Here is a 24,204-nt window from a genome sequence, read left to right as displayed (position 1 = left end):
CGAATAAAATACCTTCATGATTGACTAATGGCAGTGTCGGGGACAGTCTTGATAATTCTATCGATCGTTACCAACACACTCCAAATGAAACAAAACATGTACGTACAGATTTTTACCAGTCGTTGGTAGTGGAGAGTGTGTAAGTGGTACTGGCTGTAGGAATAATAGTTTAAGAAACTGCCGTGCATACATCGGTATGTTAATAACAAGTTTAAGTGCTACTAATATTTTTCTTATTATTCTTACCCTCCTACACCTAATATTTATCCAGTTGTAACTGTGATGTTGCTTCAATTCTCAGAAATCTATGGATATAATTCTCAGTCAGTTCTGCTAAGACTAAATGAAGCAACTATGGTTTATTCCCAGTCACGGCCTTCATTTCAGTCGCCTGGCACAAGAATACCTTTTTTCGTTAGATTCCTATGATTTTAACAAACCTGTAAGTGCCACAGATAGGAGCGACGAATGATTACGTACATTATGAAACATGACTCACGCTTCGCAAGACGGTGCCTTCATGCTACTGCATAAATGTTTCAGTTCAGTTCTTCTTGGCAGTTGATGATTTTCACAGATTTGAACTACATACAATTTTGCACGAACCACGTGGACGTACTTGCATGAAGAAGATTCTGTGAATGTACAACCTTTCGCAGTGGCAGAAGTATGGTGTCAGTTACTACTATCCTATGACACATTTATTTTTACTACTACAACACCCCGCTGTTTTACATTACAAGTCAGTAGTTTCCGAATAAAACCAGAACTAAACATTGACAGTTTCAGTTTTACTATAAATACTGTGTATTTTTAAGTAACATACAAGAGGATAACTATGTAGAACAAAACGCGACCCTTTCTATATCCTCACACAGTCTCTAGACGGTTCATCCCTTCTGGTTTCTTGGTGAACCTAGTAAGAGACTGATCGCATACTCAAACAAAATCACCTAAATGAGGTTACGCCAGATAGTTAAGCAACACATCTGAAGTTCAGGTAACATGGCTACGATCTTAACTGACCAAAACTACAAGAAAAACTACCGCAGTCTACGCTTACTTATAGCCTACGGTACTTTTACAGTTCTAGACAGGACCCATCAAATAATACTACAACAAGTGACCACAACAAGATAAGCTTCATCTGATGGGTGTACCTTAAAGTACGAATCAGTCATTTCTGCGATACTGCGACACCGCTTTGAAAACTATAGAAAACAAACGTTAGCACAGTGTTGTTTGCGGAAAATGTTTACAATATAAACTAAAGTGACTATGACTCCCTCAAAGCTATTTAGGATAAATAACAAACTTGGTAAAAACGTTAAGACGAAGGCTTAGCATAGCCCTAATGTCGTATAATAGAGAATTAGGTGTACTGAGAGCTCAAAACGTTGGGAAATAAGGATGCTACGGAATGAATTAGAGCATTGTGGCAGACAGATGAGTAAATATTTAAGCATAAGATTGTGGGATATACATTATACAATTGTAACCTCGCAATTTTTTGGAGAAGGCTTTTTGTTCGACAAGTTGTGGGATGCTAAACCGTGCGAACTCGGTGATTGAGCCAGAGCTTTCAGGAACATCTATTGCCTTTTCTGTCAAGCGCACTAGAACATCAGAAACCATTTAGGTACGACACTGCGAAGGGCGCACTTGCAAAGCTGTTACTCACACATAATCGCTGAGAGATTTTGGGTAGTGTCCGTCTGGCCACTCCATGTAGCACGACCGCGACTGCTCGCCACCTGCGTACCTGGAACATAACGACGTGCGTTTACATCATATTACTTTTCTTATAGAAGGAGCCCTAACGTTATGTAGAGGTACTGCACTATTTCATTTTTAAAAAATTTTAAGCGTAACATACATGTCCTTTGTTTCTTACATGGTTAAGGTCTGTTAAACTTTCCCACAGTAACTGAAGAGTTTATTTGGCACAAACTCCTGCAAATGAAGTACGTTCGTAAGACAGTTGCATTTTTCTGTAGCATGTAAATTCATTCATTCAGAGCGCTGAATATATTCAGCACTCTGACTGAATTCGGTGTGATCTGTAGAGAATACCTACACTAATGGTTATTAAAACTGTAAATCTAGGGATGATAGTAAACGAAGTAATTTTGGTTATGTGCGCGTACAGTACAATAGGAAGGAGAAATGATTGAATTTTAAGATTATATGGGAGTATACAGGGTTCCAAAGGCCACCAACTCCGGCAGCAATGTCGGCTCTGACCCTTGTGGGTATGAAGTCGGAGCTTAAATCAGAGATAAGGGAATACCATTCCGTGCTGTTTTAGCTCTTTGACAGAGATCACAGTCGCAGGGGCTGATGAGTGGTGGCACGCGACTCCCTCAGCAACCTGTGACCAGATTTTTTGTGTACGGGAGACTGGATGAAACTATTGGCCACAACAACAATCGAACACCTTCTCGATGGAAGTAGGTAAGGACAGTGAGGGCAATGTGCTGTGTTGCCATATCTTGCTGAAAGATACTGTCATGAAGGTCTCTAAGACATGACACAGTCATAAATACACGCTTAGTGCCCTAATTACCGTCTAAGGAAATCAGAGGTGATCGTGTTGTGCAGTCAGTGGTGTCCCATACCATCACGTCAAGTAGCATGATTATGGCTTTGTGACACTGGCCATTATTCTACTATAAGATGTCATCGCCATCGGTGATGAAACCAATAACGCGCACGTACTCAAAAGCTGTCATGGCGCGTTCAGTTACTACCAAATGTTCAAAGGATGCTCAGGTGAACATCCTCCATAGCGTAATTCTACCCAACTTGTCTGCGTCTGTGACGCGATGCACATTTAGACACCCAATCGCCTGGATAACTTCACGTCTAGGTACGATATCAATCCAGTGTAACAACAAAAATGTGATTTATTCGACTAAGTAGTGCGTTTCTATAAGTCCAGGGCCCAGACACGTTATCGTTAGGTCAAGATGGGAACATGCAGGGGGCACGTACTGCGAAGCTCCATGTTTAACAATATGCGCTGAACGATGTGCCCTGAATCATTCTGTCGTCAGATCTGTCACAGATCTCTATCTATCTTGGTTTGCAAAGCGGGCAAGACTCTAATTTCTACGTTCTGAAATGAGTGGTGGATGCTCACGACAACAGCACTCGAACAGCCGACCAGCTTAACGGTTTCCGAGATGTTCATACTCAGCCACTGGGCCATAACAATCTGCCCATTTTTAAAGTCGCTTATGTCAGTTAATTTTGCCATTAGCTGCTGAATGATATCCCATTCGTCTCTTCTCCGTTAATATACTTTCATTACCGCGTCTCGGTTCTTCAATGCTACCAGGCGGCATTCACTCACACTGCGGCAGTAATCATTATGTTTGGCTCGTTAGAGTAAATGATTTTGTAGGTAATATACTCCTCGTGTACAAACTTTTTATTTAATATCAAACAGGAAATTGGAACAAACAGCTTATGACTTTCAAACACATCTATTTCGATTTGCTGATAACACAGTTCGTTTGTCGTCTCACAAATGACTTTAAACGTGGTAAAATTCTGGACACAGACCGGATATATTGAAGATGCCGTCTGTATCTCATAGACATCACCACGGAAATAAATAGTCCACTTTTATTGTTTTATAACTTCTGGAGCAAATCACTAATTTGCGATCCAAACTCTCGAAACTTTCCACACTGTGCAAAGGAAATAGTGCTGTAAAACACATAGCATGCCTCATGGAAAATGCTGCTGAGTATGAAACATTTTCATCACAAATAATTACTACTGTCGTTCACATATATAACACTGCTTATAACTAACTAAAAATAGAATCAAGATGTATCTTGGCAAGTACTTTCACTACAAATGTTTCTTCCTGAAACTTCGAAATCTGTTCTACGATAACAATAAAACTGCAAAATAGTCGTGTCTGTACATTGCAAATATTTGCAGAAACTGACTGCAGGTGATGTAAAGAGTGCAACAGAATACTACAGACTATTTCAAAAAACTCTGTTGACTGTTTGCCACGCTAGTCTCCAAAATTACTAACGAATTTTCAAGTGGTGGTAGGGAACCTGGGGTAAGAGAAGCCAGCTTAAGGAGATAATAGGAATAAAATCACACTGCTGTGTACTTTTTTATTTGCATTAATTTCAGTTAACTGCAAATACCATCAATGACACAATGAATATACCATTTGTACTGTATCTTACAAAATATGCTGACACTGACGGTATCAACCTCAGTGCAGGTATCAGCGAATGAGATTCTGAAGCACCCTGGCTAATATCTCCGGTGTGTTTCGAATCAATTCTGGTAACTAATTCTATCTCCGTATCCACTGGGGTCTCGTACGCAACTGACTTTAAATATCCCCATAGGAAATAATCAAGGGAATTCAGGTTAGGTGACCTCGCAGACCATGGAATAGGACCTACCTTCCAATCCAGTGACCAGGAAATACAGCACTGACATGGCTGCAGACATCCACGCTACAGTGTGGCTGTGCACCACCATGTTGTATCCACATCCTCTGATGAACAGCCAGACGTACGTTCTCATGTAGAACTTTTTGCACGAGCCTCAAGTATAGGTGGGCATTCAGATGGTCAGGTAGAGGATCAGGTCCAATGAGACTGTCGCCTACAATGTCGTATCAGATATTCACAGCAAAACGTACTTGATGGTGTGACTCTACTACAACGTGAGGGTTTTCTTCATACTGCACATGGCTGTTCCTGCTGTTCGGAATACCATCATGATCAAATGAGACCTCGTCACCAAACAAGCATGATTTGGGGGAAATCTGGTCGATCAATCCATTGTTGGAACAACCACTGACACATTGCGACCTTTGGTGCAAAGACAATCACAAGCATTGAATGGTCTCCTTGTGAGTGATACGGGTGTAATTGTTGTTCGTGGAGTACTCGCTATGCGCTAGTAAGTGCAGCGCCATTTCACGTCCAATACGACGAGTACTTGTAGTGTGGTACGCTATAACATGTTCCATCACCTTCTCTTCAGAATCAGGTGTGCGAGTGGTCCTCATGTTGCCACCTCCCTTGTTTCTTCTTTTCAATGAACCAGATCGAGAGAAATAAATACTACATCTACATCTACATCTACATTGATACTCCGCAAGCCACCCAACGGTGTGTGGCGGAGGGCACTTTACGTGCCACTGTCATTACCTCCCTTTCCTGTTCCAGTCGCGTATGGTTCGCGGGAAGAACGACTGTCTGAAAGCCTCCGTGCGCGCTCTAATCTCTCTAATTTTACATTCGTGATCTCCTCGGGAAGTATAAGTAGGGGGAAGCAATATATTCGATACCTCATCCAGAAACGCACCCTCTCGAAATCTGGCGAGCAAGCTACACCGCGATGCAGAGCGCCTCTCTTGCAGAGTCTGCCACTTGAGTTTATTAAACATCTCCGTAACGCTATCACGGTTACCAAATAACCCTGTGACGAAACGCGCCGCTCTTCTTTGGATCTTCTCTATCTCCTCCGTCAACCCGACCTGGTACGGATCCCACACTGATGAGCAATACTCAAGTATAGGTCGAACGAGTGTTTTGTAAGCCACCTCCTTTGTTGATGGACTACATTTTCTAAGCACTCTCCCAATGAATCTCAACCTGGTACCCGCCTTACCAACAATTAGTTTTATATGATCATTCCACTTCAAATCGTTCCGTACGCATACTCCCAGATATTTTACAGAAGTAACTGCTACCAGTGTTTGTTCCGCTATCATATAATCATACAATAAAGGATCCTTCTTTCTATGTATTCGCAATACATTACATTTGACTATGTTAAGGGTCAGTTGCCACACCCTGCACCAAGTGCCTATCCGCTGCAGATCTTCCTGTATTTCGCTACAATTTTCTAATGCAGCAACTTCTCTGTATACTACAGCATCATCCGCGAAAAGCCGCATGGAACTTCCGACACTATCTACTAAGTCATTTATATATATTGTGAAAAGCAATGGTCCCATAACACTCCCCTGTGGCACGCCAGAGGTTACTTTAACGTCTGTAGACGTCTCTCCATTGATAACAACATGCTGTGTTCTGTTTGCTAAAAACTCTTCAATCCAGCCACAGAGCTGGTCTGATATTCCGTAGGCTCTTACTTTGTTTATCAGGCGACAGTGCGGAACTGTATCGAACGCCTTCCGGAAGTCAAGAAAAATAGCATCTACCTGGGAGCCTGTATCTAATATTTTCTGGGTCTCATGAACAAATAAGGCGAGTTGGGTCTCACACGATCGCTGTTTCCGGAATCCATGTTGATTCCTACATAGTAGATTCTGGGTTTCCAGAAATGACATGATACGCGAGCAAAAAACATGTTCTAAAATTCTACAAGAGATCGACGTAAGAGATATAGGTCTATAGTTTTGCGCATCTGCTCGACGACCCTTCTTGAAGACTGGGACTATCTGTGCTCTTTTCCAATCATTTGGAACCCTCCGTTCCTCTAGAGACTTGCGGTACACGGCTGTTAGAAGGGGGGCAAGTTCTTTCGCGTACTCTGTGTAGAATCGAATTGGTATCCCGTCAGGTCCAGTGGACTTTCCTCTATTGAGTGATTTCAGTTGCTTTTCTATTCCTTGGACACTTATTTCGATGTCAGCCATTTTTTCGTTTGTGCGAGGATTTAGAGAAGGAACTGCAGTGCGGTCTTCCTCTGTGAAACAGCTTTGGAAAAAGGTGTTTAGTATTTCAGCTTTACGCGTGTCATCCTCTGTTTCAATGCCATCATCATCCCGTAGTGTCTGGATATGCTGTTTCGAGCCACTTACTGATTTAACGTAAGACCAGAACTTCCTAGGATTTTCTGTCAAGTCGGTACATAGAATTTTACTTTAGAATTCAATGAACGCTTCACGCATAGCCCTCCTTACGCTAACTTTGACATCATTTAGCTTCTGTTTGTCTGAGAGGTTTTGGCTGCGTTTAAACTTGGAATGGAGCTCTCTTTGCTTTCGCAGTAGTTTCCTAACTTTGTTGTTGTACCACGGTGGGTTTTTCCCGTCCCTCACAGTTTTACTCGGCACGTACCTGTCTAAAACGCATTTTACGATTGCCTTGAACTTTTTCCATAAACACTCAACATTGTCAGTGTCGGAACAGAAATTTTCGTTTTGATCTGTTAGGTAGTCTGAAATCTGCCTTCTATTACTCTTGCTAAACAGATAAACCTTCCTCCCTTTTTTTATATTCCTATTAACTTCCATATTCAGGGATGCTGCAACGGCCTTATGATCACTGATTCCCTGTTCTGTACATACAGATTCGAAAAGTTCGGGTCTGTTTGTTATCAGTAGGTCCAATATGTTATCTCCACGAGTCAGTTCTCTGTTTAATTGCTCGAGGTAATTTTCGGATAGTGCACTCAGTATAATGTCACTCGATGCTCTGTCCCTACCACCCGTCCTAACGGATGAAGCCTATTGGGAAATCGTTCGCTGGACAGCCTTTCAACAGCGAGAGCATTGCAACGTACTTCCCCATACAAAAGGTGCCGGTCAGTGAGTTCTGAGAAACGTCACCGGTACCGCTCCAGCTTATTGAACTGTACATCTCTGAATATCACTGAGTAATGAATAGGTCTGTCGTTGATTCATAGCATGTTCTGTCTTGGGACAATGCAAATACAATACAACGGAGCCACCTTATGGACAAGTAAGGTAAACGAAGCATGCATCATAACTGCCTAGTAATCAGGCTCGTCCTCCTTGTTTTCTTGCAGGAAATAACGAATGTACATGTAAATAAACAACACAGAATTGTACGCGTGTTAGTTGTAAATAAACTGGAAAATATTAATTCTGGACAAAGCGATAGACAAGTTTACTCCCATATCTCCTTAAGCTGGCTTCTACGACTCAAGGTTCCCAACCTCAAATTTTTCTTTGGAGGTCCTGTTAAATTTCTGCACGCTCTTACAGAAGCACCCTGTGTTGGCTGTGTTTCATCAAAATCCGAACATGGAAAAAAATATCCTAATTTAAAAATTTTAGAAGTCTGCTCAGCTTAGTAGTTTGGATGTTTAGCTCACTGACACGATCATCACGAGGTAGTACGCCAATGAAGTAATAGATGACGCTGTTAGTTTCGTAGTACACCAAGGAACCCATAGGTTGGCGCAGTTACAGTTTTTATCTCAGTGACAGAAGAATTTTCGGAAATTTATGACAGTGACAGAATTAAGCGCCACAATCTTATTTTCACGAATACTAATTAACATTGAATTTACTTGGCTGGAATGTGCGGATTTTCTGATTTCACTTTGTGTATTAAAAATTTAACTGAACTGCATTGTTTCCTTTCACAGGTTTTATTTATATTTGGCTTCGTGGGTGCGAAATACAAACTTACTAAGTTTGTATTATGATTTAGGTGCCTGCTTATTACATTTTTATTTCGTTTGGTTTCCGAATAAAAGTGCACAGAATTCATTCGAGTTTTTCTCAGTACACTAGAATTGCCAAAAGGCTGACAGTACGGGTGATGTAACTGATGATGACAAACAGAAAGCCGAAATTCTAAATCTAGCATTCAAAAACTCGTTTACGGTAGAGGACTGCATCACCATTGCCCCTTTCAATTATCGAACAAACGCAAGGATGGCTGACATAGTGTTTAGTGTATCTGGGATTGTAAAACAGTTAAGATCCTTACACGCCAGGAAGGCATTTGGCCCAGACGGTATCCCCGTAAGATTATATGTTGACTATGCTACAAATATAGCACCATTCTTATCCATCATCTATCAGAGATCATTGGAACAGCGGAAATTTCCACGGGACTGGAAGAAGGCCCAGGTCATAACAATCTACTCGTACAAAAAGAGTGGAAAATCGGATGCACATAATTACCGGCCAGTTTCACTGACATCGATTTGTTGTAGAACCATGGAACATATTTTGTGTTGACCTTTCTGGACTCTGAGAAGCTCATCTGCAGAAACCAGCATGGTTTTAGGAAACAGCGGTCATGCGAGAGACAGCTGGCACTCTTTGTGCATGACATACAACAGGCTCTAGATACCGGCACTCAGGTTGATGCCACATTTCTCGACTTTCGAAAGGCGTTCGACTCAGTTCCGCACTGTCACTTGCTCCAAAAAGTGCACGCTTACGGTCTATCCGATGACATTTGCGGTTGGATAGAAAGTTTTCTAACATACAATGGGCAGTATGTCGTCCTGAACGGGGTGACTTCAACAGAAACAAGCGTAACTTCAGGTGTGCCCCAGGGCAGCGTAATAGATCCTCTGCTTTTTACGATTTACGTAAACGATCTGGTTGATGGTATTGACAGCGGCATTAGACTGTTTGCCGATGATGCTGTAGTCTACACGAAAGTAGTATCACACGAAAGTTGTGAACAAATCAATGAGAATTTGCAGAAAATTAATGAGTGGTGTAACGACCGGCAGTTATCTCTCAATATTAGTAAGTGCCCGGCTGGGTCGGAGAATTCCTCCGCTCAGGGACTGGGTGTTGCGTTGTCCTTATCATCATCATTTCATCCCCATCGACACACAAGTCGCCGAAGTGCCGTCGACTCGAAAGACTTGCACCAGGCGAACGGTCTACCCGATGGGAGGCCATAGCCACACGGCATTTCCATCAGTAAGTGTAACCTACTGCGTATAACAAGGCGAAAATCCCCATTAATGTACGAGTACAAAATAAATGCCCAGTCTTTGGAAGCGGTAACATCCGTCAAGTATCTGGGTGTGATTATTCGAAATGATCTAAAACGGAATGATCAGATTACAAGAAACGGGTAAGGCAAACTCTAGATTGCGGTTTATTGGTAGAATCCTGAAGCGATGCAGTCCTTCAACAAAGGAAATAGTTTACAATACGTTAGTTCGTCCAGTCTTAGAGTATTGTTAGTCTGTATGGGATCCTTGCCAGTTGGGCCTGATTCAAGAAATTGAGAATTTCCGAAGAAGAGCGGCAAGATTCGTGACTGGTACATTTAGTCATCGCGAGAGCGTTACAAATCTCATAGAAAGTTTGAAGTGGGACACACTTGCAGATAGACGGCGCGCTAAACAGAAGGGGCTGCTCACTAAATTCCGAAATCCGATCTTGACCGAGGATGAAGAGCATATATTATTACTACCAACTTCCAAATCGCGCAATGATCACCATTCAAAGATAAGGAAAATTAGACCTCGTATGGAGGCGTTCAGTCGTTTTTCACTCGCGCGACCCGCGAGTGGAACAGAGGGGCGGGTTGGTGGCGCGTGGGGGGGGGGGGGGGGGAGGGGAGGAGAAATACGACTTTCGGGCGAATTGTGCCCTCCGCCACACACCGCTTGGTGGCTAGCTGAGTATATATGTAGATGTAGTAGATGAAGGACTATGCTGTCTCAGGAATTCAACGAAGATCGTGTGGAGAGACTTGCTGCAACTCGAGAACATCAGGCTTTAACTCACTCTTTTGAAACGCCTTCCAAAAGCGATACTTGGTATAGCGCTGAAAGAGAGCGCCATGTATTATAAACAAGTCGTCCGCCAACAGATACTTAGAGCTACTTGTACGAAGCTGGGGTGGGTCACTAGCGTGAAATAAAATTAACTGATGCAAAAAAATGGTTCAAATGGCTCTGAGCACTATGGGACTCAACTGCTGAGGTCATTAGTCCCCTAGAACTTAGAACTAGTTAAACCTAACTAACCTAAGGACATCACAAACATCCATGCCCGAGGCAGGATTCGAACCTGCGACCGTAGCGGTCTTGCGGTTCCAGACTGCAGCGCCTTTAACCGCACGGCCACTTCGGCCGGCTAACTGATGCAATGTGCTGCCACTGAACGCCCGTACAGTCAACTAATCACCCTCTTACTAGGTGTCACTGGCACATAACAGTACAGTAGATAGCATTAGGCCTGATTCTGTATTGGTTGTCCTCAGTACGATTTTTTGAATAGAGTTTTAGATAACCCGTAACCTCCAAAGAGGAATTAGTGTCTACATAGTTTTCAGTAGCAGTCAGTTACAGGTAAACTGAATAGTTTAGTGCTTACTATCGCAGTTACGTTACCACTTGTCATCCATGTTTATCCATCCTATTAACTATTATTCTTCTCCACCTACTTCTACCCATCTCAGGGCCCTCGTTCAGTCTGTCACATACTTGACGTCTTTGTTTTTAGGCTCTGACTACTCTTCAAATCGCTCCTCCCTTTCCATCTTCCTATCATTCACCTCACAGCTTCCTTCGCCTCCACTGAGCTTACAACCTCACGGAACCCATAACATCCCACATCCCAAAACTGTTTCTCCAGTGCAGTCTGCAGACTTAGTGAAAGTACAGTGACCATTTTTAAGATAATCGCCTGTCTGCACCGTCTTTTAAAAATATTTTTATCATTTGTAATTTAACTTTTTGTTTCTTGTTTCAACTCTAAACTACAAATTTACGACTTCATTTTCCGTAAAAAGTCAACCTTGAAATTCATCTATGTTATACGTTTTAAAAACAGTGGTAAACGTTTCAACCATTAATTATATTGTTTGGTTCTTAAGTATATTTCCAGATTTTTGGTCACGGAAAGGCCACCATCCGCCTGTATGCGGCGAGAGGGATGAAATAACACTGCAGAACAGAGCATCTGTTGAATCTCTTGTGATAGTTCAGTAGTTGCCGCTTGGTTGCTCCGGTCTTGTTGAGAATTTCTATTTGTTGTTGTGTGACCTCGTCCATCCTGTCACCGCAGGGTGCGCCAACTACTGCCTTCTTTATATAGTTTTGTTTCAGCAACTCGCCTTAGTCTTCACTCGTTGGTCATGGGCGGTCGTAATCAATACGCAGGTCTCTTAAAGGCCTTCCTGTCTATCCTCAGGACAGTCATCCCTAACGCCACAGCTCCTTGTTCCACCATATAATTTTGTCGTCCATCTGCTGTTCCAAACACTAAGAACACTAACCTGGAGCTCCTCTACCTACCGTCGAGAATAGCTTGCTTTGCTATTCTTTCCATCGCCTAGCGAATTGCCCTCTGCATCAACACCATAGCCACCATCAAAAACAAGGTCCTGAAATAGAGTAGCTTTTCCACCATGTACAGGAGCGTGCATCGAACCAGTACCACATTCCTCAGTATCAGCATCGTTATCAACATCAACAGCAGCAGCATATTCAGCAGCATCATTACAAACATAAGCATCACCAACAGCAGCAGCATTTACATTATCATCATTGAGCAACATGGTAAAATCTGCACAACAATCGTCTCCATTTCCATACCCAGCCGACACAAATTACCTGTCACAGATCTGCCACACCGTCCATCGCAAATCCTCACAAAAAAATTCTCAGTGTAGAAACTGCATTTACCCCACATGCTAAGAAAACTCCATGTTAGCACGATAGTATGGAAGGGATGGTCTCTGAAGCAATTCAGAAGCAATCCACATCCTCTCTGATCTAAACCTTCTTCGTTTCCTGCCCCTACCGCAAATTTCTGAATTTAAAAATATTCGTATTCTTACCCACCAACCAGATCATTCCACACCATATGTCCCTTGAAAGCTTCACATATCACATTCGATCATCAGGTAAACATCACACTTTCCCTAGAGACACTTGCTCCAAGCAGCCCAAACCTCCACGTTTCCCCCTACCCTCACCAATGCGGTCAGAGGGTTTGCCTCTGTAATCCCATCACAGGAGATGGAGTCCGAACTAAATGGTTCAAATGGCTCTGAGCACTATGGGACTTAACTTCTGAGGTCATCAGTCCCCTAGAACTTAGAACTACTTAAAACTACTTAACCTAAGGACATCACACACATCCATGCCCGAGGCAGGATTCGAACCTGCGACCGTAGCGGTCGCGCGGTTCCAGACTGTAGCGCCTAGAACCGCTCGGCCACCCCGGCCGGCGGAGTCCGAACTCAATTCCCACACTGACCTGACCTTGAAATTAGAAGGTCCCCCATACTAACAGTCACTCTGACCTTACTTTACTTGGTCCAGATCTTCTTCATAGAATCTCCTTCATCCAAAACGTCTGACTGTTTACGCTGCAGTTACCCCACCTAGATCATCAGATCTTCCTTAGAACCCGGACTAGTTATCGCAGCCACAAAGCTGAAACTACAGAATCATGCCTTGAATCCAGCAATGCCAAAAATGCACCACTAGGTAACAGAATACAAAGCCCTTGCCACTTGACAACAATAAAACTTCTTCAAATAATGTCAATACTTAACGTCTACTCTTAGACGTTCCATCTTTAACTTGGCTCATCCTATTTACTTCCCGAAAAGTAAGGCTAAACTTCAACGAACCAAACAAAAGTTTGAATTCCAATCACTCATACTGATACCCCTGGCGGTCCCAACAATTCCTTCCGCCAAGCCCCATTTCTGAAGACATCAGAAGACTCCTAACTACTGTCATTTCAAATATTCATCTATTCTACAGACAACACACCATCTAACAAATATCCTTACTGCCTAAGCTGTATTTGATCTCAACACCCAAGCTGCCAACTGCTACATCCCAGTTCATTTGGTTTTCAATCACCTCAAGACTTGAGTTTAAATACAATCTTAAAATCCCATTCACACAATATCTCTCTCCTAATTTTACACTGTGGGCGACGGCAGTACACTATCTTCTCCTTGTCAACAAACAAAACTTTATTCGTGCACAGCTTCTTCCAAAATCATGTGCATGTCTTCGTCATCAGCGAAACATTCTTCAACCCTATGATACCATTCGAACTTCACCCTACCCCCTACACCGTGAAAGTTGCCTCTTCGACTGGTACTTTCATTTCTTCTCATTATGGTTTCCTTTTGGCAGATTCCTATAATTAACTTTGCAATAAATCACACTAGTCTCTTATAATCACTTGCTGTTAGTGGAAGGAATGCAGCAACCTGTTTTCATGGCCACTGAAGCAATTTTACTTCTCTTGGAGTCAGTTTCTTTTTCGACTACGGGAACCGTTCGTAGGTTACAGAACGGCAAATAATGTTCAATGATCTCTTCCAGGATCTGTTGAATGCTACTTGCTTGAGTCGTGTTAGGAGAAACCATGTGTCTGGTGGAGGTCCATGTTGTTTTGTAGATTCTACAACGAATGAACAACTGGCTGACACCATTTCAGCTTACTTACAATGCTGAAGCGTAGTTGAAGTGCTGAGGTTATATTGACATTGATTGGTTTCAGTTACTATGCGAGCAGCACGGGACCACTTTCCTGTATGCTGGTAAAATGGAAGCTCATAGCCTGCTCATGCATTGGTGAACGGAAACGGACTACAGCACCATAAATTACCTTTCTACTTCAACGTGCAGTAAATTGAAAGTTTTATCTGTTTACTGCTTGTTCAAAAACCGGGAGATGAGAACACCTTGTTGAAATTGTTTGTCGTGAGTCTTAATGTTGTACTTGTAGGTTTGAGTACCAACGTGATATTTAAAAACCATTTATTTATTTCAGTTCGGATTCAACATAACTGCTTATCAATTTAAGTCGTTCGGATTTACACTCCTGGAAATGGAAAAAAGAACACATTGACACCGGTGTGTCAGACCCACCATACTTGCTCCGGACACTGCGAGAGGACTGTACAAGCAATGATCACACGCACGGCACAGCGGACACACCAGGAACCGCGGTGTTGGCCGTCGAATGGCGCTAGCTGCGCAGCATTTGTGCACCGCCGTCGTCAGTGTCAGCCAGTTTGCCGTGGCATACGGAGCTCCATCGCAGTCTTTAACACTGGTAGCATGCCGCGACAGCGTGGACGTGAACCGTATGTGCAGTTGACGGACTTTGAGCGAGGGCGTATAGTGGGCATGCGGGAGGCCGGGTGGACGTATCGCCGAATTGCTCAACACGTGGGGCGTGAAGTCTCCACAGTACATCGATGTTGTCGCCAGTGGTCGGCGGAAGGTGCACGTGCCCGTCGACCTGGGACCGGACCGCAGCGACGCACGGATGCACGCCAAGACCGTAGGATCCTACGCAGTGCCGTAGGGGACCGCACCGCCACTTCCCAGCAAATTAGGGACACTGTTGCTCCTGGGGTATCGGCGAGGACCATTCGCAACCATCTCCATGAAGCTGGGCGACGGTCCCGCACACCGTTACGCCGTCTTCCGCTCACGCCCCAACATCGTGTAGCCCGCCTCCAGTGGTGTCGCGACAGGCGTGAATGGAGGGACGAATGGAGACGTGTCGTCTTCAGCGATGAGAGTCGCTTCTGCCTTGGTGCCAATGATGGTCGTATGCGTGTTTGGTGCCGTGCAGGTGAGCGCCACAATCAGGACTGCATACGACCGAGGCACACAGGGCCAACACCCGGCATCATGGTGTGGGGAGCGATCTACTGCACTGGCCGTACACCACTGGTGATCCTCGAGGGGACACTGAATAGTGCACGGTACATCCAAACCGTCATCGAACCCATCGTTCTACCATTCCTAGACCGGCAAGGGAACTTGCTGTTCCAACAGGACAATGCACGTCCGCATGTATCCCGTGCCACCCAACGTGCTCTAGAAGGTGTAAGTCAACTACCCTGGCCAGCAAGATCTCCGGATCTGTCCCCCATTGAGCATGTTTGGGACTGGATGAAGCGTCGTCTCACGCGGTCTGCACGTCCAGCACCAACGCTGGTCCAACTGAGGCGCCAGGTGGAAATGGCATGGCAAGCCGTTCCACAGGACTACATCCAGCATCTCTACGATCGTCTCCATGGGAGAATAGCAGCCTGCATTGCTGCGAAAGGTGGATATACACTGTACTAGTGCCGACATTGTGCATGCTCTGTTGCCTGTGTCTATGTGCCTGTGGTTCTGTCAGTGTGATCATGTGATGTATCTGACCCCAGGAATGTGTCAATAAAGTTTCCCCTTCCTGGGACAATGAATTCACGGTGTTCTTATTTCAATTTCCAGGAGTGTATTTCGGTGTTGAGGCATTAGCTCGTGCCATGTAACACGGCCGCTATCCTGTCGAACGCTATCCTGTCGAGAATTTGAACGTGGTGTTACAGTGGGCGCACGAGCGATGAGACACAGACTGTCCTAGGTAGCGATGCTGTGGGGATTTACCAGTACGACCATTTCTTGCAAGAACGGGACCAACGACGTCTGAAGAGAACCGTTCCACGTGGCAGAAGTGCAATCCTTCCGCAAATTGCTGCGGATTTCAGTGCTGGGCCATCAACAAAAGTCTGCGTGCGAACCATTCAACGAAACATTATCAATATGGACTTTCAGTGCCGAAGGACCACTCGTGCACCCTTGATGGCTGCGCAACACAAAGCTTTACGCCTCGCCTGGATCCGTCAACACTGACATTGGACTGTTGATGACAGGAAACATGCCAGGTCGGATAAGTCTCGTTTCAAACTGTATCGAGCGGATGGACGTGTACGGTTATGGAGACAACCTCATGAAGCCATGAAACCCGCATGTAAGCAGGGGACTGTTCAAGCTGGTGGAGGCTCTGTCATAGTGTGGGGCGTGTGCAGGTAGAGTGGCATGAGACCCATGATACGTCTAGATACGACTCTGACAGGCGACACATACGTAACCATCCTGTCTGATCACCTGCATCCAGTCATGTCTATTGTGCATTCCGACGGATTCGGGCATTTCCAGCAGGAATATGCGACAACCCACACGTCTAAAATTGCTACAGAGTGGTTCCAGGAACACTCTTCTGAGTTTAGACACTTCCGCTGGCCACCGAACTCCCCAGACGGGAACATTATTGAGCATATCTGGGATGTCTTGCAACGTGCTGTTCAGAAGAGATCTCCACACTCTCGTATTATTACGGATTCATGGTGTCAGTTCCCTCCAGCACTACTTCAGACATTAATCGAGTCCGTGCCACGTCGTGTTGCGGCACTTCTGCCTGCTCGCGGGGTCCTACACGAGAATAGGCGTTTGTACCAGTTTCTTTTGCTCTTAACAGCAGAAAACCAATGTCCACTTTATTGCAGATTTTGTATCCCATCGCCCATCCCATGTAACCATAAACCTCACAAGTTACCGTACATTCTATCCCACTAACGATGTCCCACAACACTCTTTCACTTCTCTACTCCTATATTTTTCCTACATTCTTTATATACAGGGAATAGGAAAAAATAATATGAACACCTGTAGTTACTTGGGAATGGTTTATTAATAAGGGGTTGGACCCCCATTTACCCGTGATACAGCTGCAGTTATTTATGGAATTCTGGCATGTAATGATTGTATAGTCTCCAGTGGAATGTTATGCCACTCCTTAAGTCGCATAGTGCTCAGAGCCATTTTCCTTTTTTTTTTGTTATGCCACTCTTCGATCAGAATCTCTTCTAACTCCTGTAGTCAGCAGGGAGGCGGAAATCTGTTCCGGTGTCTGCGTCCCAGTACCGACCACAAGTGTTCGATAATGTTCAAGTCCGGGGACTGTGCTGGCCAGGTAAGACGCTGCAGTTCAGTTGCACGCTTCTGATACCACGATCGTACTGTCCTGACCGTGTGAATAGGTGCATTATCGTACTGAAGTATGACATCATTATTTGGGAACACTTAAACTGTTCACGTAATCGTTGGCTGTAACACGGCCTTAGAGAGTAATAATGGGACCAGCAGAATACCATGATATAGCTGCCCACACCATCTCGCGTCCACCTTCATGCTTAACCCTTGGATCCAGCAATTAGGATTGAAGGTTTCTTTTGGCGTTCTAGACGCGTAAATCCGGCCCGATATTGGAAATAAAGAAAACTTTGACTCGTCGGACAATATGACGTGTTTCTACTGATCAGCCGTCCAGGATTTATGCTCCTGACACCATGTTTTACGCCTCTTGGCGCTGGTTGTCGTCACTAATGGTTTCGGTATAGCAACTCGTCCATGAATATTAGATTTTTTGAGTTCTCGGCGGACAGTGTCGGTAGATACTGGGTGTCGAATATGGCTATTGACCTGTGCAGTCACTTTCGCCACCGCAGTTTTATGTTGTTTTGACACAATTCGTGATAGCGTACGACGATCTCTGTCATTCAGGTTTGATTTGCGCCCACTATTACGTTTACACGATGATGTCTTTCCATGTTTTGTGTAGGCTGTCACTACTGTTGAAACAGTTGCTCTTGAAACATTCAGTAAGTTGGCTGTCTGGGTTATTGATGCTCCAGCTAATCGGGCTCCCACAATCTGCCCTCTCTGGAACTCTGTTACGTCTTTCTTTGCACATCGACATCGGCCTCTAAATGCTAAGACGAAGTGTGAACTACTCGTAAATAACCTTCACTGTTGCTTAGTCTGTACTGAACATGCACATTCCAGCGCAACACGTGCCTTATCTGCGTTGTTGACCGTCAAACACAACCATCCCACTGCTACCACTGTTCACATTGTTTTGCCTATCCCCTGTACCAAACAACTCCTTCGAAAAAGTCCTCTAGCACGACTACGACACCTCCATCTATCCCTATATCATCTTCAAAAAATCCCAACGATCCCTTTACCTTCAGCCCAACCATTTTATTTCCTGGTACAACCAGTGGCTCCTCATTATCAACCTTTCTAAGATCTTACAGGACTAACAACCTGCTTCTTCCTGAGGTCTCTTCCGATGACACCAGCCGTCCAGCATCTGCCAGTTCAGTCACTCTCTACGGATTCCTCCAGTATTTAATGGTTGTGACTGTTTCCAGTAATGGATATGCGATAGAATAATCTAATAATAAAGGTACTTTCTATTTATTTACGCCCAGTGCGTAACATTCATATTTGCCAATCACGACACCAAGCAACGAAACTCTGCACATCCTCCCAAATTTCACTACAATCTATCATCTTCCGTTTTACTGAAGAGATGAAGGCTTCAGATGATATAATATTGTTACGTACAATAACTATCTAGTATCTTCATTTTGAAATTAATTCCAAACCGCTGTATTTCATGATGTTCATTTATTACGATCGATTTCGAAGCTCTGATGGCTTCATCATCACGGACATGCCCTGGAAACTAAATTACTGCACACCCACAAAGTATACAGCTGCAAATTATAGATCTGATAACATGTATCAAAATGAGCCACTCGAACACTCGTTATCACACATACAAAACATGCATGTTGCTGTATCCTTGGCCACAGTCACCGTCTACAACCATAGAACTAATAACATGTATCAAAATGACCCACTCGAACACTGATTATCACGGATACAATATACGCACGTTGCAGTATCCTTACCCACAGTCAACGTCTACCCAGCGAGAGGGCTTCGCAGTCCCCTTCCGAAGGCAAGAGGGAAGCCGTGTTCGGCTGGTGCCTGATGTCGCGGCACACCCGCCACACAGCAGTTTGCTGCGGTTTGCTGTTCACCAAACGCATGCAGCTGACACGGTTCGACTTCACTGCGCCCCGCTGTAGTAAGCAGCTCTCCGACAGTGTGCCGCCGAGTCTAACGCCGAGTTTATTTCCGAGAAAACAACGAGTCTCCGGTACAGTGCTACCGGACGAAGACAACACCAGTTCATCACGGCTCGTGACCTCAACCGATTTTGACCTGACCGATGGTGACAGACCGGTGTGCTTTCTCTTCCACCTTTGTAGAGCTGTATTCGTTGAATGACAATTATTAGAGCCGCGCTGGGTAGCCACGCGATCTAAGGTGCCTTGTCACGTTCCGCACGGCTTCCTCCGCCAGAGGTTCGAGTGCTCCCTCGGGCGTGGGTATGTTTGTTGCCATTAGCGTAGTTTAAGTTATCCCCCCCCCCCCCCCCCATGAACCATGGACCTTGCGGTTGGTGGGGAGGCTTGCGTGCCTCAGCGATACAGATAGCCGTACCGTAGGTACAACCACAACGGAGGGGTATCTGTTGAGAGGCCAGACAAACGTGTGGTTCCTGAAGAGGGGCAGCAGCCTTTTAAGTAGTTGCAAGGGCAACAGTCTGGATGATTGACTGATCTGGCCTTGTAACAACAACCAAAACGGAATTGCTGTGCTGGTACTGCGAACGGCTGAAAGCAAGGAGAAACTACGGTCGTAATTTATCCCGAGGGCATGCAGCTTTACTGTATGATTAAATGCTGATGGCGTCCTCTTGGGTAAAATATTCCGGAGGTAAAATAGTCCCCCATTCGGATCTCCGGGCGGAGACTACTCAAGAGGATGTCGTTATCAGGAGAAAGAAAACTGGCGTTCTACGGGTCGGAGCGAGGAATGTCAGATTGTGGGGCGGCGGTGGAAAATATTTTACTGTTGTATAAAGGTTTGTGGAATGTAGAAGCACTGCATTTCCCGTTATTTAGAATGTTATTTATGCTGTCTTTCGCCGTTCTCAACACTGGCTCTCTAACTACAATATTGACAACCAGAAAGTGATTAGCAAAACGTGAAGCCTGTAATTAGAATTCCTAGTGCCCACTTCATCTGAGAATACACTTATAGTTACAGCTCATAGCTCTGAGGAATTAGGAGATTGTCCGGGATTTATAATCAAAAACGATTTACTACAGCGTGAGTAGGCTGCTTCCCTACAAGATCCCTTAATCGGGCAGGTAGGTTAGAAAATTTAAAAAGGGAAATGGGTAGGTTAAAGTTATATATAGTGGGAATTAGTGAAGTTCTGTGGCAGGAGGAACAAGACTCCTGGTCAGGTGACTACAGGGCTATAAACACAAAATCAAATTGGGGTAATGCAGGAGTAGGTTTAATAATGAATAGGAAAATAGGAATGCGGGTAAGCTACTACAAACAGCATAGGGAACGCATTATTGTGGCCAAGATAGATACAAAGTCCACACCTACTACAGTGGTAGAAGTTTATACGCCAACAAGCTCTGCAGATGACGAAGAAATTGAAGAAATGTACGATGAAATAAAAGAAATTATGCAGATAGTGAAGGGAGACGAAAATTTAATAGTCATGCGTGACTGGAATTCGAGTGTAGGTAAAGGGACAGAATGAATCGTAGTAGGTGAATATGGCTTGGGGCTAAGAAATGAAAGTGCAAGCCGTCTGGTAGAATTTTGCACAAAGCACAACTTAATCATAGCTAACACTTGGTTTAAGAATCATTAAAGAAGCTTGTATACATGGAAGAACCCTGGAGATACTAAAAGGTATCAGATAGTTTATATAATGGTAAGACAGAGATTTAGGAACCAGGTTTTAAATTGTAAGACATTTCCAGGGGCAGATGTGGACTCTGACCATAATCTATTGGTTATGACCTCTAGATTAAAACTGAAGAAACTGCAAAAAGGTGGGAATTTAAGGAGATGGGACCTGGATAAACTGAAAGAACCAGAGGTTGTACAGAGTTTCAGGGAGAGCATAAGGGAACAATTGACAGGAATGTGGGAAAGAAATACAGTAGAAGAAGAATGGGTAGCTTTGAGGGATGAAGTAGTGAAGGCAGCAGAGGATCAAGTAGGTAAAAAGACGAGGGCAAGTAGAAATCCTTGAGTAACAGAAGAGATACTAAATTTAATTGACGAAAGGAGAAAATATAAAAATGCAGTAAATGAAGCAGGCAAAAAGGAATACAAACGTCTCAAAAATGAGATCGACAGGAAGTGCAAAATGGCTAAGCAGGGATGGCTAGAGGACAAATGTAAGAATTTATAGGCTTATCTCACTAGGGGTAAGATAGATACTGCCTACAGGAATATTAAAGAGACTTTTGGAGATAAGAGAACCACTTGTATGAACATCAAGAGCTCAGATGGAAACACAGTTCTAAGCAAAGAAGGGAAAGCAGAAAGGTGGAGGGAGTATATAAAGGGTCTATACAAGGGCGATGTACTTGAGGACAATATTATCGAAATGGAAGAGGATGTAGATAAAGATGAAATGGGAGATTAGATACTGCGTGAAGAGTTTGACAGAAACCAGATGGCAGTTATAAGAGTCGAGGGGTATGAAACGGAAGCAGTGGTTGGGAAGGGAGTAAGACAGGGTTGTAGCCTCTCCCCGATGTTATTCAATCTGTATATTGAGCAATCAGTAAAGGAAACAAAAGAAAAATTCGGAGTAGGTATTAAAATCCATGGAGAAGAAATAAAAACTTTGAGGTTCTCCGATTACATTGTAATTCTGTCAGAGTCAGCAAAGGACCTGGAAGAGCAGTTGAACGGAATGGACAGTGTCTTGAAAGGAGGATATAAGATGAACATCGACAAAAGCAAAACGAGGATAATGGACTGTATTCGAATTAAGTTTGGTGATGCTGAGGAATTAGATTAGGAAATGAGACACTTGAAGTAGTAAAGGAGTTTTGCTATTTGGGGAGCAAAATAACTGAAGATGGTCGAAGTAGAGAGGATATCAAATGTAGACTGGCAATGGCAAGGAAACCGTTTCCGAAGAAGCGAAATTTGGTAACATCGAGTACATGTTAGGAAATCATTTCTGAAAGTATTTGTATGGAGTGTAGCCATGTTGCCAGTGAAATATGGACGATGAACAGTTTAAACAATAAGAGAATAGAAGCTTTCGAAATGTGGTGCTACAGAAGAATGCTGAAGATTAGATGGGTAGATCACATAACTAATGAGGAAGTATTGAATAGGATTGGGGAGAAGAGAAGTTTGTAGCACAACTTGACCAGAAGAAGGGATCGGTTGGTAAGACATGTTCTGAGGCATCAAGGGATTACCAATTTAGTACTGGAGGGCAGCGTGGAGGGTAAAAATCGTAGAGGGAGACCTAGAGATGAATACACTAAGCAGATTCAGAAGGATGTAGGTTGCTGTAGGTACTGGGAGATGAAGAAGCTTGCACAGGGTAGAGTAGCATGGAGAGCTGCATCAAACCAGTCTCAGGACTGAAGACCACAACAACAACAACAGTTTAAGTTACATTAAGTTGTGTGTAAGCTTAGGGACCGATGACTTCAGCAGTTTGGCCCCATAGAACTTTCCACAAATTTCCACAATTGTTAGATCAGGACGCTCTCCTGTGCTCGTTAGTGGAGATACAATTTCTGTTGTTGATGTTCTCTTGTTGCTCCCTTAGAGAGGTTAATTATGTAGTTCAGTGCTACCTGGGCACCATCTTCTTTTCCGTATGCATCATGCAATAACGGGACACTTCACATGTATTCATATGTAGCTCCAACTTAAATGGTGAATCCTCCTCTGCCCCCTCCCTAGCTCTCCACCCTTCCCCGCCCGTTTGTGTCTTTGGGCCAGACATCCCATCTATCTCATTCAGTTGAAAGTACAATAATAATAATTCTATGAATATATGACAGGCTTAGACCCACCACAGCATGAATGTGTAATTCATATCGTTACCACCACAGGAGCAATCACTTTCCAGATAGTCGCGAAGAGTGGTTTGCTATAACATGAATAGTAGGGAGATGGGGCTACCAGGATACTTTTGATATCAAACTGATATGCAAATTAATTAAACTGATCCATTAATTACCATCCACCCCCACCCATCCCGTACCCACCCCTCCCTCAAGCCCCAGATGAGGCTCTGTGTTTTCCTCAGCCAGTGCATGGGTCCCCGCCCCCTCCTCCTCCACAACCCCATCTACTTTATTGGCGATAATTTCGAACTTTGTCTGGAATTTCGGCGTCCCATGCACGTGCTGACGTTCCACGCTACCCAGGAATTGGCGGTAAATTAAAACTGGTGGTGCTGGGACTCGAACCCTGGCAATTCTGGATGGATAGCCCAAGTGCACAACCCAAAACATGGAACTGATGAGATGTCTGAGAGAAAGGCTAGGCTAGTGCACTTTATTTATTTTGGTTGGGAAACTGAAGTATAGATCGGTCCTGACTACGTAATTAATCATAAACATCGGTCCTAATTACACAACGTCCACCCTGATAGCTGAGTGGTCAGCGCAGCGGGATGTCACACCAAAGGGTCCGGGTTTGATTCCCGGCTGGGTCAGAGATTTCCTCTGCTCAAGGACTGGGTGTTGTGTTGTCCTCATTATCATTTCATCATCATCAGTGGCAGGCAACTGGAAACCACCACTGGAATCACTTCCCTAGATGCTCATGCGGTGGACCTTTCTGACGAGCCTTCCCCCATGACAAGACCTGCCGTAAGCCAGAACACAAAGTTTTAATTACACAACCATATGCATAGCTCTACACAAGGAGTACCTAAAACCGCAATACAGCTCAAAAATGGATGATTTCATACAA

At 44.1% G+C, this 24,204-nt stretch overlaps 1 protein-coding gene across 1 annotated transcript in view; it reads right to left on the bottom strand.

The window, feature by feature from the left end:
- The window catches only part of LOC124556033 (tachykinin-like peptides receptor 86C), a 264,028-nt gene that overhangs the window by 118,291 nt on the left and 121,533 nt on the right, over positions 1-24,204 (bottom strand). Inside the window, exon 3 of the mRNA XM_047130068.1 lies at positions 1,682-1,762. Within this exon, the coding sequence (XP_046986024.1) occupies positions 1,682-1,762 (81 nt within the window). The remainder of the gene's footprint in view (positions 1-1,681; positions 1,763-24,204) is intronic.

Source organism: Schistocerca americana, chromosome X, assembly GCF_021461395.2.
Source record: "Schistocerca americana isolate TAMUIC-IGC-003095 chromosome X, iqSchAmer2.1, whole genome shotgun sequence".
In the NCBI taxonomy this organism is placed as follows: domain Eukaryota; kingdom Metazoa; phylum Arthropoda; class Insecta; order Orthoptera; family Acrididae; genus Schistocerca; species Schistocerca americana.
Note: the sequence above shows the minus strand (reverse complement) of the source record. Positions and strands in the feature narration are given on the sequence as shown.